Below are 16,177 nucleotides of genomic sequence, written 5' to 3'. Positions count from 1 at the left end.
CAGAGGCGGAGGATGCTGCGGCTAAGGGCTACTCCTGATCCAGCAACGCACGTGAGGTTTTGGGGGCAGAACACGTGGTTCAGAGTTGGCACAGGCTTTCACAGGCTGGAAATGAGGGCGGATGCCTGCTACTTCCGGAAGTGAGGCTGCTGACACTCTACACAGAAGAGTAGTTAAGACACAGGCTTCAAGTTTCTTACTAGCTGTGTGATCTGGGCAAGCCATTTAACCTTTTTCAGACTCAGTTTTTGTTTTGGTGGGGGTTTTTTTGTTTGTTTTTTAATGGTAAACTGAGGATGAGAACACGTGCCTCATGGGTCGTTAAGATCACTCCATGAGCAAGTGCAGCGTACCTAACAAGATGCTCTACACCCTACACCCTTTGCACTCATCGAGTACTCAGCATACAGTTGTTTCCCCTCTTGCCCTCCTCCCCTGTGAGAGGTGAGCTCTTCTTCATCACTGGGAATGTTCTGGCATAGGCTGGACGGCCCCTGTCAGGGATGCAGGAGGAGTACCCTCTGAGGGCAGTTAGTTGGGCTGTGGGACTCCCGCCCAGCCTGGGTTCCCATGGGCTCTTGGTTTCTGTTCCCTCAACAGGTCTTTGATGCTTTCATCCCAAGGCTTCAGGATTCCAACAAGAAAGTGAACCAGTGGGCGCTGGAGTCCCTCTCCAAGATGGTGCCCCTCCTGAGAGAGAGCTTACAGCCCATGCTGCTCTCCATCATCATTGCTGTAGCAGACAACCTCAACTCCAAGAACGCAGGAATTTACACTGCTGCGGTGACGGCGCTGGATGTAATGATTGAGAGTCTGGGTGAGCCTTCCCACAGCCCCTGCTTGGCTCTGGTAGGCAGCTGGCTCCCTCCCTTGTCCCTCCGTAGGGTTAGGGTTGGACATTCCCACCTTCCCTGCTTGGGAATCAGCAGAGCAGTGAAAAGCATTGATTGGCTCTCAGGCCAAATATTTCCCCAGAGGTTGTGTAGGGGAGGGGTGGGCAGCCCAGGGCCTCCCAGGTTCTTGGTTGACAGGCTTTTCCATGGGACATCCACGTGTTAGAAGTGGAGGAGATGTGGAGAATATCTAGTCTTGCCTCCTCGTGGTACAGGTGATGGAAATGACTCACCCCAGGTCACACAGCACCACAGTGAGTGAGCCAACAGGGCACTGATGGAAAAACAGATCAGGATTGCCAAGAAGGAGTTAGGAGGAGTTGTCAAAATATTTTTAGTTGTAGAGATGGTAGCAGGGGATGTGGCTTGTATGGGGACCAGGCAGGATGCTGGTGAGACAGTAGGGCAAGCCTGTTGGAGAGGACAAAGGTGGCCACCTTGATTGTCTGACATGGGAGTCAAGCTGGGACCCATTGGCTTTTTGAGCATGGAATGAATGAGGGTTGCCTTTTAGGAAGACTGGGGTCAGGGTTTGGGGAGGGAGGGATTTGGGGTGAGGGGTGGAGAGTGAGGGTGGAGTGGAGGCTTGGGGGAGTAATGAAAAGAACAAAAAGGCGGGAGCTATGGGAGAGACATCAGGAAAGGCAGGAGCTCCTCTGTTCCTTATGTGCTTTGCAGTAGCACATCTTGGTTCTTGAACATTAGGTGGAAATTTTGGTGCATCTATTGATACTTCTGTTATCCATTCCTTTCGTAGATGATTAGATGGTGATATTTGGTGTATCTAGTACACAGACTGAAGTGCAAGTTCGAAACCTCCGGTGTGTGAGAACGTAGTACATGATAGACGTATGTCCAGACCAGTAGAACCACGAGTTTTCACAAACGAATCTTGCCTTGCTGTGAGGAAATGTATGATCTGAGAACCGCTGTTGGCCTTGTTGCCATATGTCCCGATGAACACAGAGCAACGTCCTGCCTCTAGGACGCACAGAGCATCCCCGTGGTGTGGCTGGAGACACTGCCTGGCACGCCCACCCCTCCTCCCCATACTGCACCCTGGCCTGAGTGCAGCTCCCTGGGGCTGGGACAGCAGCTGTGTCCTTGGCTGGAGCCTCCAGGAGACGTTTCAGTTACAAATCAAAGGTCTGGTCAGGCCCTTCTCCGCCTCTCGAGATCATAAATATTGTCAATTTCCTCTTTTCATCTCAGAGGGAATTTATGATTTGCTGAGTTTGTTGCTGTAGAACAAACAAAATAAATCCAGCTCTAAATTACAGCTTGTTCTCAGCGCTGCTCTGGGTAAGTGAGATTGCTGTTGCCAACAACCAAGGCTCTTGGTAAATCACCCTGGGCCCTATATTTATTAGGAAAACCTGCACCAAGCAAAATAGGCTTTAGCTATTTGAAGAGGTTAAGCACCCTTGTCTGGCGAGAGGAGCTTTTAACTCTTCCCGCTCCAGGTGTTTTAGTTTCCCCTTTTTGCCTTTGAGTCGGCCTCCTTCTGCACGCTGGAGCCTTGGAACTTTGGGCTGCAGAATCTGGTGTCTCACGCTGTTGCAAGACTCGGATCCCCTCTACCTGGGGCCCTGCTGTTTCCGTTTGGGCTGGACGCCCTGGAAAGGGGGCCTGGGGATGGCCTGCTTCTGTGATTTGACCACCCCTTGAGGCAGGTTGCAGCAACCAGGAAGATGCCTACACTTCTCCTTTCCTCCTGGGACAGGGTCTCCTAGGGGACGGCTGACGATGCTCCTTCTGGCCCATCAGCCGGAGGATTTGGTGCGGGGAGAATGGAGGCAAGTGGGAGGGGCGCTGCCCTTCTCTCTAATCCTTAGGTCAGCGCTAGGCTGGAATGGAATGGGGTCAAAGGGATGGATGGAGCCCACTAACCCCCTGGCACAAGGCTCCAAAGTGTCAAGTCCAGGGTCTTGGCTCCAGGTCATTTGAGCAGGCGTGGTCAAGGGCTTTGCTGTGAGCCGTACTCTCTCAGCCCAATCAGCAACGTTGGTTTTGGAAGTGTTCTTAACTGTGACGTAATGAGCCAGCTTCTAAATCCGTGAAGGTCAGAACTGGAGGGATTAGGTTGCCAATGAGAATTCATCACCGTCAGGGAGTACCAGGGGTGGCATCAAGCTCTCCCAGGGAATGGTTCTCTTCTGCCTGGAATGGTCTAGGCCTGGCCTGCGGAGGGAAAAATGGATGCAAGTAACGAAATTTCCCACTGTCCCAGGGGATTAGGTGGTGGACACAGGCTGGGGCAGGTGTGACAGGAGAGAAGGGTGTACATCTTCCTTCCCATATCACCCAGGCTGAGCCCAGGCAGCTCTAGTCGACCTTTAGCATCCAGAGGCCCCTCCTGGAAGCGGCGTGGAGCCCTTTGAGCAGAGGTAGCTTTCTCCCAAGCCGGATTCTTCATGCCCCAGGAGGGATTCTGGGCTCCAGGCTGGAGAGGAGCTGTGAAGTGCTGTGAAATAAATGTGTGGAAAGTCACAGCATGTTACTGTTTGTTTCCTGCTCGATGGGGGGCCAAGGAGGTCAAGAACACAGGTGAGGCAGGCTGTCTTCTGGCACAAAGTCCAGATCGCACAGCCAGGCTGGGAGGTTGGTCTTCTTAGGTGACCTCTTTTTTTTTTTTAATTTTATTTATTTATTTATTTATTTATGGCTGTGTTGGATCTTCGTTTCTGTGCGAGGGCTTTCTCTAGTTGTGGCAAGCAGGGGCCACTCTTCATTGCGGTGCGCAGGCCTCTCACTATCGCGGCCTCTCTTGTTGCGGAGCACAGGATCCAGACGCGCAGGCTCAGTAATTGTGGCTCACGGGCCCATTTGCTCCGTGGCATGTGGGATCTTCCCGGACCAGTGCTCGAACCCGTGTCCCCTGCATTGGCAGGCAGATTCTCAACCACTGCGCCACCAGGGAAGCCCTTAGGTGACCTCTTGATTCTGGAATTGGGTGATAAAGTCCACGCATCAGCCACCATATCTCTCCCAGTCCCTTCCTTTTCCCTAGGGGGAGTGGGGCGGTGATGTGCTGGTTGACAGAGCAGCTGGGATTTCTGCCCACGTCCCCTTTTGGGGACAGTAAAAAAGGAGACGTTGAGAGCCTTGTTCCCTGACCTCTGCCCTTTGTCACTGCCTGCCTTAAGGCCTCTCTGGGGCTGAGCCTGGAGTGGCACCCTTTCTACTCAGCACCAAGACGCTCTGATTTCAGGGGAGTTGTTCCAGGGATCAAGGCAGCTCCTGAGCAGACTGGCTGGTTCTGTCTTTGGGCTCTGTTACTGGGTTAGTTACAGAAGAAACGTCACTGATGAAAACATCAGGCTGCTGAAAGCTCACCCCGCTCCTGGTTAGATTGAATGCCAGAGAAAGTTCTCTTAATGTAGTGCAGCCCCCGGCCAGCGCTGGAGGGAGCAGATCAACTCAGAAATGGGCAGCTTCAGATCTACAATACTTCTGCTCTTTTGCTCTGATTTTATTTATTTTTTATTATTATTTTTTAATAAATTTACTTATTTATTTATTTTTGGCTGCATTGGGTCTTCGTTGCTACGCATGGGCTTCCTCTAGTTGCGGTGAGCGGGGGCTACTCTTCATTGCGGTGCACGGGCTTCTCATTGCAGTGGCTGGTCTTTGTTGCGGAGCACGGGCTCTAGGTGTGTGGGCTTTAGTAGTGGCGGCACGCGGGCTCAGTAGTTGTGGCTCACAGGCTCTAGAGCTCAGGCTCAGTAGTTGTGGCACACGGGCTTAGTTGCTCCGTGGTGTGTGGGATCTTCCTGGACCAGGGCTCGAACCCGTGTCCCCTGCATTGGCAGGCGGATTCTTAACCACTGCACCACCAGGGAAACCCCTGTAAATACAATTTTGACTTTGCTCCTTTCATTTAACACCACCCAGTTTCCCATGCTGTTATGTAGTCTTTCTAGTTAACTTAAATATATTAATATAAAGTTTATTTTCCTCCACTGTAAAAGTCGTACTTATTAATTATTGAGAAAGTGAAAAATATGAAGCCTTTGGAAGGAAAAAAACTTACAGTCCCAACTCCTAAAAGAAACCATTATTAACATTTAGCATTTTTTATGTTAGGTATTTTTTTCTGTGCATCTTTGTGTACAGTGTCATGATAATATTACACATTTAAATTTGCATCCCTCTTTAGAAAAAGCAGAGCATGAGCATTATATATAATTACACACTTGAGTCACTTTTAACAGTTCCGTCACGTGGTATGGCATAGCTTGGATTTTTCCATTTCAGTGGATCTTTCCCAGTTTTCCTGCAATGAACAGACCTAGTTTTCCTGGCCACGGAGAATCTGGCTGTGTGACGTATTATAACTTACTGAGTCTTGTGCATATTGTTGGGAGCCTGGTTTGACTGCAGTGTCTTTGCTGCCACTGTCCATGTAGCATGCTTCTTATGTTTTCTTAAAAGCTCTTCTCTGGCTTCCCGGTAGCCTGGGGATGACGTGGCTCAGTGACCTTGGGGTTTGGCTGAATAGAACAGGTGAGAGGCCCGCTAGACCTCAGCCCCACTGTGGAGAGGGGAGGCTAGGTCCAGAGAGGCCAAGGTGTCTGGCTTGCCAGCCCGTGGCTATTTTCTCTATATTGAAGGGCTTTGTTTGCCCCTTTGCGTGGGCAGCACCAAAGCCAATGTGGCTTCCTTGTGGTGTGGAAGAGAAGCCTATGAAAACCCTGGGCTAGGCTGACAGAGCAGGATTTTTAAGTTTTTGAAAGTTAGATTCCAGCCTCTTAATTGGACTCCCTACCATGAAGGTTGCTGGGCTTTCAGAGGATTTTAGGTAATAATAGTAATAGTAGCCACAATAACTGATACTTGCATAGTAATTATCTGCTCAAGGCACTATCCTAAGCAGTTCTATGAGGAAGGTACTAATATTATCCCTGTTTTACAGATGGGTAAACTGTGGTTTAGAGAGGGTAAGTGACTTGTCCAGTATCACACAGTAAAACATGGAAGATCCAGGCGATCTGGACCCAGAGTCCACCCCCTTAGCCGCTGTCTCATTAAACGTGGGTGTGACGTGAAAGGTGAGCCATCACTACGGAAGTAGTCAGAGGCAGAGAGGCAGATACTCGGGGTGGTGTCTGGGGTTTATAGACCAGTTTGGGCCAACTTAGTGTCTCTGCTTCAACATTGCCTTGTTCGCCATAAGCATTTATTGGGCACCCGTTGTGTGCCAGGCACCATGGGAGCGTGGGCTGGCACAGATGTCTGCTGGATGTGCATTTTCAAGTATTCCCCAGGTTCTTCACTTCTCTCAGGCTCTGGGAGGCCATGCCAGTGGCCAGGAGAGGGGAGGTCTAGCGGTGCCCAGAGAGTGTCCTAGACTGAGTGTTGATGGGGGAGAACAAGGAGGGAGAAGTCCTTGTTCTCAGAGGTGAGCTCATGGCTGATGATGGGGGTGGGACAAACAGAAGCACCTGGAAACAATAATGCAGGTGATGTTGATATAGAAATCTCTTCTTACACATTTACAGCTTCACCAGGACACCCTGAGACCACTTCTCGCTAACTGAAATATTCTAGAGTCTGGCCTCTCTTTTATCTCCCAGAACAAATTATTTTAAAGACTCTGGACTTATGGATGGAGCTTTTGCAAGCTGCAGAGATGTACATGATGTACATGTGTACGTTTTCTGCTCTATATTTCTTACGGGTCTCAGCAGGAGAGCAAGGGAAGCAGGAGTTAGCTCTTAACTAGAATGGTTTCCCGATGGGAAAAACAAAGCTTTGCTTGCACATCTCTGGGGATGCTGGGGCTCTGTGCTGAGGTATGGAAGGAGCTCAGAGAAGGTGGAACCTGCCTAGAAAGACTTCCTTAGGCAGGTTGCTAATCTCTGTCCCCTGCAAAGAGAAATCTGGCCTTGAGATGGTCAGCGGCTGGAAGTCCAGGACACACTTGCTGGGGCTGCTGTGGTAATGCACCTCGCCTCCCAGACAGGCGCAGGAGGGCCCACAGCCGCATCCCTGAGGAATGCATTTTGCTGCTCGCCCACCTCCCATGGGATTCTGCTGTGCCTGCTATGGTTGCAGATGTTGGGAGCTGGGCATGCTGGGTGCCTCCAGGGGTCATGGAGAGGAAATCCAGGGGTAAAAGGAGATAGGTCCTGCCTTGCTGATTTTCTAGGTTAGCATCCCTTTCTTAGGTGAAGAGTCACTTTCCTTACCTTGCTCGTCTTTTGTGAGGGATGCAGGACTTCAAGCTTAATAGTTTGGGAAACCAGGAGACGTCAGCTGGAACGGGGAAGAAGGAGCAGCTTCTAAATTCAGTAGCTGTGGGATCCGGCTGGAGTTGACTTTAGAAATACAATCAAAGAACGTCAGAGAGCCTCTTTATCCCCAAACATCCCCCAGCCCATTTGCTGGGGTTTCACCATTAGTGGTTCATCTCTAATAAACACTCCTTTAAGATCCCAGTGGAGAAGAGCTCGGGCCCCAGCCTTCACCCATGGGTGTGGCTGGATAGCAGGAGAGCTGGGCTCCTGGGGCAGTGTGGCTGGAGTGCTGGGTGTAGGGGTGCTGGGAGGTTATAAATAAACTATTGAGAGATCATATGCGCTCCCCCCACCCCTAACCTGCACATTCCCTCCTCTGACCCTACCAGAGCCAGCCAGGGGCTTCCGCTCCTGACAGGGGGACCAACCATCCGGGTTTACCAGGGGTGTGGGGCTTTCGGTGCTAAAATGGGGAAGGTCCTGGGCAGACTGAGACGTGTCGGTCACCCTAGCTCCAGAACCCCAGGCTCTTGCTTACATGAGCACGGAGCCTCCCACCGTGTTAGAGTTCACGTTCAAGTGTCTGTCTCCTCCGCCAAGGAGTCTCTTGAGGGGGAAGAGGAGCAGGAAGACCAGGTCTTATTTAGCTCTTAGCTTCATGCCTATTATTTAGAGGGTATCAGTAAATGTTCAATGTGGAAATAACCGACCATCTGGTAGTGGGTACATTCTATTGGTTAGAGCCCAAGTTCGGGCTTTGAGGAGAGCCGTGATTTCTGAATTCCGATCCTAGCCCTTTACTGACCTTTGGTATAATCATGGCTCAGTGCCTCAGTTTCCCCTAAAACTGTATCTCTATATCCACATCTATATCTATTCATCCATCTATCTCTATATATCATTCACCTATCTGTCTGTTATCTATCATCTACAGCTATCATATATAATATTTCATCTATCATCTACCTATTATCTATCACCTACTTGTCTGTCTACCTACCTCTCAATTATTTAGCTATTTCTCTCTCATCTATCAATCGTGCACCTGTCATCAATCATCTATATCTACCTATTGATTGATCTATCGATCTACCTACCTCTTTTGCCCCAAAGCTCACAGCAGCTTTGAGGAAGCACAGACAATATGAACTGGATCTATGGGAGTAAATGGGGCCTGTGAGAGTGTAACTATCACTGTTCCCCAAACACCCCATGTATATTCACTTTTTAAAGTGGCCCTGTTATAACCTGGAAAAATTAATTCAGCTTCCCAAAGCGGCTCTTCCCTATGTAGGTGCTGCGGGTACCTAGCCCTGAACAGTTGGTGCCTTCGCTCGGGCCACAGCATCACGGCCACTGACATTCTCCGTCTCTTCCAGACATCCTTGGCCTCCTACAAGCGTTTGCTGGGCGGGTGCGTTTCCTGAGTGGCCGCGCGGTGATTGATGTCACAGAACGTCTGTCCGGTGAGCATCCAGCCTTCCAGCCCATCTCTGTTCTTCTTCTCTCCTGGCATGTAGTTGAACCACCTACTTACCTTAGACCAAAAATCATCAAATAATCCCCACAGACCATTTAAAAAATTTGATAATCTGCTTTAAAAAATAATTCCCACATTGCCAGAGACAATCTTTGTTTCTGGTCAAAATGAGGCAGGTCTGTACATAGCAAAAATAGTTTTAAAGAAACTATTATGCATTTCTTCCTCTTTGCAAATGGGGCTTCCACTAGCCCCACAGGGTACCTCTGTGTGAATCAGGAAAATCCAGCCCTCAGGGTCAACACCACCTCATGGGTGCCTGGCTGGGTCCGCGGCAGCACTGTCGCTCTGACCTTGGGCAGGTTACTTAACAGGTTACTGAACTTGCCAAAAAGCCTCCTCCCCCATACTAGGAGGGTCCCATCCAGGAAGGAGGCAGAAGGACCCAATCTGTTCTCTAGACTCCCAGGGGCCCCCCTAAGATTCACATGGATCATGCCACCCCCCAGCTTACATCCTTGCATGGCTCCCAAGCAGTCTCCAGGATGGTGTCCAGGGTCCCCCGAGTGGCCCACAGGTCACTGCCTGGCCTTCTAGGCTCTGCCCCTTTTATTCACCCCCAATGATATGCACTGGGTCATTTACTCCTCATAACAACCCCACAAGGAGGGTGTGGGTTCCATGGTTGTCCCTTCTGTAGAAATAAGAAACATGGAGCTAAGCAAGGTTAAGTGCCTAAGGTCCCTTGACTAGTAATCCAGGATTTGTCTCCAGGAGCTGGGCTGCAGAGCCAAGCCCTCGACCTCTGTATGGTGCTGCCGCTCCTTGGGTGGCCCCTGCCTTGGCCTCCTGGGCTCCAGCACGTTGCAGGGGCAGACCTCCCATCCTCTCCCCGTTGCCTGCCCACGGGCAAAGCCCTTCTCACTCTCCTTCCTCCACCTGGGCGGCGCCCGCTTGGTCTGGCATCGCCTCCTCTGTCTCCCTTCTCCCTGGCCCTCCGGCCTGAGTTTCGCGTGCCAGCCTCAGTCGCTGGCCCAGCCAGGGCCTCCCAGCATTGAGCTCTCCAGGGGTGCTCGGTGCATGTCGCCTGCCCAAGGGCGTCATTCCCGCTCCTCCGCCGCCCCATCTCTTGCTCCTGGCTTTGCCTCTGCGCCCTGGTTCAGTCCTCCCCGTGTCCCTGGAGTGGCCCCTTACTTCCGGCCCAGGTGCCAGGCCTGCTCCAGGTAGATGGCGCGAGTGAGGTCAGGGTGGGGGCTACGATGCAGCTGCAGTGCCAGGCTGTGGGTGCCCTGGGGTGAGAATGGGGTCACGTAACTGAGACCACCTCGGGTATCAGACAAGGAACTCTTTTTTTACTCAAAATCAGCATTCTCTGATTACCTGTCCTTGTACAGGTAATTTATGGGCCCCAGAGATTAGTGGGTATCCATTTACTGTAAATATTACCCTTCTATTTCCAAGAGACCTCAAAAACAAGAGTTTCTACATAGTTCTATTAACTCTGTGTCAGCCAGGAACAGGGAAGAAAATTTCAATTGACACAAGGCGTGGACTCATAATAGCACAGCTTAACACAGGAGTAAATCTTTTGCTAATTACTTCAGCTGCATTTTAAGCTCGATTTTAATGGGGTTTTCCTCGTGATGCCCCCCTACCAGCTCCCGGGCCACCCCGCTCCCCTCAGGCAGGTGAATGTGGACTAAGGGTGGAAGTGAGCTTCCTGGGGTCGGGGTGTAGATGCCTCACTGCGGGAGGAGAGAGTCCAGGGGTGAGGCGTCAGGGAGGAGGAGTGGGGGAGGTGTGGCAGGTTAGGGGCAGGTGAACCCCTCACCATTTGGTGGGCTCAGGGGAGCCCTGCCTGGGCCTGGCTCCTGGGATAGTTTTCACCTCCGTTTGCAGGAGAGATTCAGTGGAGGTTTAGGAAACCTTTGAGTTATAGTTGCTCAGTACAGGTGGCTAATCGGATGATTAGTTTTCTTTCTGTTCCCTCTGGCTGCCCCCCTTCCACCTCCCCTTGCTCCTCCCACCCTCCCACCACCCTTGGGGCTGACCAGGTGGCTTTAGGGTTAACTGTGCCCTCCCTTCTTAGCCTGTTTCCAGCACAGGTAACGTAACTCTCACCTCTTGGCCCCATTTTATGAAGTTGGCGCAGCTGGGTTGGCTCACTGGGTGCAGTCCTGCCTTCCCAGGAATGAGGACCGCCTTGACTTTGGAGGGCTCTGTGTCACTGGGAGCCCCCGGGGAGGCCCCCAGTGTGGGGTGCAGGAATCTTGAGGGTATGGCCAGAAAGTCAAGGTACACATTTCATGGGAAATGGCACAGTGAGAGAGTCAGGCTGAGCTGAGGGGGCCCCGGGCCACCCTCTCCGGTTCCCCATTGTCCCAGGCTGGCTCTGAAATCAGAGGGACCCTATAGGGCTCCCGCCGCAAAATATCCTGGCGGGTTGGATGAAGTTAAGTTGATGAAGGGAGAACAAATTGGGGGTTTCTCTAAAAATAAAACAAAACTCCGGACCAGCCTCTAAAACGTGGAGCTCCAAGAGGTTTGGGGCAGCAAGAGGTGGGAAGGGCGTGGGCTTTAGAGTCAAGGAAGGCTTGGCCTCTGTCCTCTGCTTGTGAGCTGTGGGATCTGGGGCCAGCTCCTTGACCCCTGAGTGTTGGTTTCCTCCTCTGTGAAACAGACGAGTGTCCTGCCTCTTGGGTGAGAGTGAAACGGAGTCAGGATGCATAGCTCTGAGCCCTGGACTCAGGCTCGGGCAGTGTTAGTTTCCCGGGTGTGTCTCAAGCTCAGGGAACCTTCCAATTTCTTTGCCCCATAAATAAATCAAGTGCTTCTCTAAGCATTGTTTGCCTTCGCCAGGACTTATCCTTTGGCAGGATGACAGACAGTGTGCTGATTGTCAAGCAAGTATTTGCACGAACGCACTTAGGGTGATGCGGCCAAGGCTGAGGGCCAGAGCAGCCCCTCTGAAGTGGCTTGGCCTCCCTTGATGAGGCCTTGACATTGGAGGCAGCCCTGCAATTACTGTGTGATGGAGAGCTTGCTGGCAGGTTTTAGCCTGTTTCTGGGTTTTCTGGGGTCTAGAGAAGGCAGGGGGCCTGGGGTAACCAGATTTGGGGCTTTCTTCATTGGAATGAAGGGTCTGTGCAGAGCTTGATGGTTTACAAAGCACGTTCAAGCCTCCTGCATCACTGCTGGGCTTATCGTGAGGTATGGCATCGAAACTGGGGAGGCCACGCTGGTCTTATCTCCCACTGGCTGTTCTATGTTCCAGAATGCTTCATTTGAGAGTCTTGACCTTTCTTCCTAGTACAAGTTTTCGCTGTGTGAACTCTCCTAGGTGGTAATGCAGATTAAAGCACTACTAGGACCAGCTACTCTTTGTCACATGCCTACTTGCATAGGCACTTCGCCTACATTTATTATCTAACCTCTAACAGTCTTAAGAGTTTGGTTCAGAATTATTATCCTTACTTTACAGATCAGGCAACAGGCTCAGAAAGGTTGGGTGGCTTTCTCAAGCTCACACAGCTAGTAAATAACAGAGGCAGGACAGCAATCCAGATGTGTCTGCCTCTTTCCTTTGCCCTGGGCTTCAGGGACCAGTTATACTGTCATATGCCCTGAGCACTTCCACCTTTGCATACCCCTTCCTCTGTAAAAAAATGTTTAAAACTGTACTTTATGACTGGTTGGTATGAACACAAATATAAATCAGGCTGGATAGCTTCAGACTTTTTCCTTCTGATTTTAAAAGAATTTAAAACATTTCCATGGGCCCCTAAGTGTGTTACAAGCTCTAGGTAGTGTGTCTAATGGGTTAGTGGGCCCTGCTGGGTTGCCTGCCTTTTGGGGGACAGAGTTGGTGTCCCCAGAGAAGGCAGTGGGAGAGAGAGAGAGAGTGCTTGACTCAAGTAACTCTCCCTCTTTTCTGTCTGACAGTGTTGGTGGCCTCAGTTTACCCCCGAAAGCCCCAGGCCGTGGAGCGCCACGTACTTCCTGTCCTCTGGTACTTCCTGAACAACATGATCGGGAACGGCATCCTGCCCGGGCGTGGCGGGAACGTCCGCAAGGCCGTCTGCCGGCTGTGCAGGAGCCTCCAGGGGCAAATGGGCTCCCGGCTGCAGGCCTTGGCCGCCAGCCAACCGAAGCAAGTCCTCAAAACGCTCCAGGGGCTCTTAGACTCGGAATCCCTGTGAGACAGCCCCAAGGTCACTGACAGGGGAAGGCACCTGACAGCAAGACAACTGGCAGCTCACGCCCCTTTCATCGGGATTAAAGACAGATCTAGAATGAGCAATCGTTATTTTTATCTTATTTTTATGATGGAATAATCTCCTGGTCTACTTTCCCATAGAGTTCCAGATGTACATAGTATATTTTGAAGTAGAAATAAAATAATTACTTATTTTTCTAAGGTTTTATTATCTTGTACTTTTTTAACCCCACAGAATTTTCTAGTAGCTAGGTTTGCAACAAAGAAAACAAAACATGATATGGAAACAACCTATGTGCCCATTTTTGGATGAATGGATAAAGATGATGCAGTGTGTGTGTGTGCACACACACACACACACACACACGAATACTATAAGCCATAAAAAAGATGAAATCTTGTGACAACATGGATGAAACTTGAGGGTATTATGCTAAGTGAAATAAATCAAATGGAGAAAGACAAATACCATAAGATTTCACTCATATGTGGAATATAAAAGAACAAAAGCAAAAAACAAAGAAAAAGAACAAACCAAACAGATGCAAACAAATACAGAGAACAGAGTAGCAGCTACCGACCATAGAGGAAGGGTCATGGTTGGGGGCAGGGCAAATAGGGTAAAGGGGATTAACTGTATGGTGATGAACAGAAACTAAACCTTTGGTGGTAAGCTCACTGCAATGTATACAGAAGTCAAAATATAATATTGTACACATAAAAAATTTAAAAAAGAAAACAAAACACGACAACAGCAAAACCAGCTGCTGATGCTACTGAGACAAAGAATTAGGGAGAAAAGTATAGCACAGACCCCCATGTTGCAGATCATTTTGGGGCATAGCTCCTATCTGTGCGCAGCTGGAAACGCCCTCCTGAACCCAGAGACCCTGAGTTGGTCATTCAAATCCAGCCCATTTGTCATAAGCCTGATTTGGGGTGAACATAAGCATCTCTGGGGGACACCCTGCTTCTGCTTTACAAAATCTTCAGTGCGACACCTGTTGGTCCTATGGGAACATTGTAACAGGATCTAAAGGCAAGGAGAGTTTGACGTTGGCATTACTGACAGCCTTCTCTGGAAGGTGGCTTCCTGGCTGGTTCTGAAGAGGACTGGATGATGACTCACGTTTGGAATACCGTAAACAGAAGGACCGTGTGAAGCACGAAGCGCCATGTGTGCAGATGTCACGTGGGAGCTCTGAAACCACACGGGCTACTCCAGCTGGGCCGGATCGCCGGCCTGGAGAGGTGTGGTGGAGGCAGGCTGGACCAGAACACGAAGAAGGTGGAGCCGCTGATGGAGCAACGAGAGGAATGGGAAACGGGGTCCTGGCAGTGAGAGGGGGATGGAAGCCAAGGGCTGGGGCTCTGGACACAGTAGGAGTGTCTCTGCCTTGCCTGGGGGCAGTGGCCGGCTGACAACAGTGTGACCAGAAAGAACTAGAGCTCAGGTCATGACCTCAAACACACGGGTAAGGGGAAGGCTGAAGGGGCAGCAATCCAGTCCCAGCCAAGGAGCCAGACCCACAGCAGCAGTCTGGGGCAGATCCAGATGGCCAGGCCCTGAGGCCCAGCTTCATGCCAGCACGTTTTCTGGCAGGCCCACCAGTGGACCCCTCTCCACTGTCACCCACCCCCAGGTACAACATCGGTCCACTTCTCTGTTCTGAGCCCCTCCTGAGAGTATGGGGCAGAGCAGGCTGGGAAGCTTCGGATCAGCTCGTGCAATGTTGCCAGCGGTAACTAGGCTGCCCACCCCTCGCCCCCCTCGCCACGAGTGCCCTGGGGTGAGCCTGGGTGTGGCGCAGTCATCCTGGGACTTGGGCTTTTAATAGGCAGCTTAAGTGTGCCGGGTAATTCCAGCCCCAGCCTTAGCGGCTTCTCACCTCTTTGTGACCTTAGCAGGGACTTCCCCCAGCACCACCATGCCCTTTGTTGATTCTGACTGACCAAAGTGAAAGGCCTCCTAGACGGGGAACCGTCAAAGATGCCCAAGAGGCTGAATTTAAACTTTTACACAATTTAATTAATTGAGTTTTCTTGGCGTCTGAGCAGACTTTTTCAGTTTGAGACTGACATTTTCTGCTGGTCAAGATCCTAGAGTCTATCAGAATATTTCAGGATTTTTTAGAACTGTAGGAACCCAAGGATTTTGAAGGCAGAAATTAAGCTCAAAGACGTTGCCCTGTCTTCCTGCATTCGGGTCCTGCCTTCTGTCTTCAAACCGGAAGCTTCCCATCTCCTGTGCTCTGTACCCGTCCTCACAGGTGGGTGTTTAAAATAACTGAAAACAGCTGAAAAGCAAAGAATAAATCTTTGCATGGTTCTTTTTCCTTCACCACTTCAGGTTTGAATCTAGTCTCTGGGCAGCTGGGATCTGAGGGCGACACCCCTGGCAGAATCCCAGTGGGGAGGCTGGGGGGAAACTTTTGTCTCAAAAGTTTCCCACATCATTACTTTTAAAACAAAGGGAAGACAGCTTATTAGTAACCTGGGCCTGTTGGGAGTGCCTGCAGGACTGAGACCTAATGGGAAATGAAGATTGTCCTGAGAGCCACGGCGGGTTTGAGCAGAGCCCACCTCCTTCTTTGCTTGGCTGGCTGTGCGTGCAGCCAGGAGCTCTACTTACTCAAGGTGCTCTTGGGGTGGGAATATAGCATCGAGCTATGGAAGAGCTTTTCTCTCTCTCTCTCTTTCTCTCTCTCCATTGTGAGAATCAAGGACCAAAGTCCTGTCTGAGAACATGTAACTGCTTAGGAATTCCTTGCTTGGGAATTTTTGAGATTTTAGGAAAAATTTTTTACAGGCCCCACTCCTTATCTTATTCTCTCTTCCCTGCTTCATTTCTTGCCTCCTGAGTGGAGAAATGTTTCTCCATTCTCATTGTACTTCGGAATCGTCCAATGAGATTTTAAAAAATGCTGACACCTGGGCCCATCCCCGGGGATTTTGGTTCCATGGGTATGGGGTAGAGCCCAGAGGGCTGTCTTTTCTTTCTTTTCTTCTTTTCTTTTCTTTCTTTCCTTTTCTTTTTTTTCCTTCAGGCTTTATTGAGGTATAATTGACGTATAACATTGTGTAAGTTTAAGGTGTGCAGTTGTTACCAAACCAGATTCATTTGCTTGATGCACAGCAAGCTAAACGCTAAGATGCTGAGGTTTGCAGCAGAGAAAGGGTTTATAAGGCAGTCAAGCGAGGAAGAACGTTTCAGATCTGCTTCCCCAGAAGGTGAGGACTGGGATATTTGTAGGATAAAGAAGCAGGGGGGTTCTGAGGCATGGGGAGTGTGGGGAAAGGTGATTGGAGATAAGAAAAAAAGGTGAGGTAAGAAAAAGGTTGCATTCTG

At 50.4% G+C, this 16,177-nt stretch overlaps 1 protein-coding gene across 3 annotated transcripts in view; it reads left to right on the top strand.

The window, feature by feature from the left end:
* The window catches only part of TOGARAM2 (TOG array regulator of axonemal microtubules 2), a 42,328-nt gene extending 29,477 nt beyond the window's left edge, over positions 1–12,851 (top strand). For all 3 annotated transcript variants that reach the window (XM_028168830.2, XM_028168829.2, XM_007191429.3), the window contains 3 exons: positions 601–817; positions 8,512–8,598; positions 12,555–12,851. In XM_028168830.2, coding sequence (XP_028024631.2) covers positions 601–817; positions 8,512–8,598; positions 12,555–12,811 — 561 coding nt within the window. In that variant the 3' untranslated portion in view covers positions 12,812–12,851. The remainder of the gene's footprint in view (positions 1–600; positions 818–8,511; positions 8,599–12,554) is intronic.
* Positions 12,852–16,177: the final 3,326 nt, after the last annotated feature.

The sequence above is a fragment of the Balaenoptera acutorostrata genome, chromosome 12 (assembly GCF_949987535.1).
Source record: "Balaenoptera acutorostrata chromosome 12, mBalAcu1.1, whole genome shotgun sequence".
Lineage (NCBI taxonomy): Eukaryota > Metazoa > Chordata > Mammalia > Artiodactyla > Balaenopteridae > Balaenoptera > Balaenoptera acutorostrata.
This window is presented reverse-complemented; position numbering and strand designations above follow the sequence as displayed.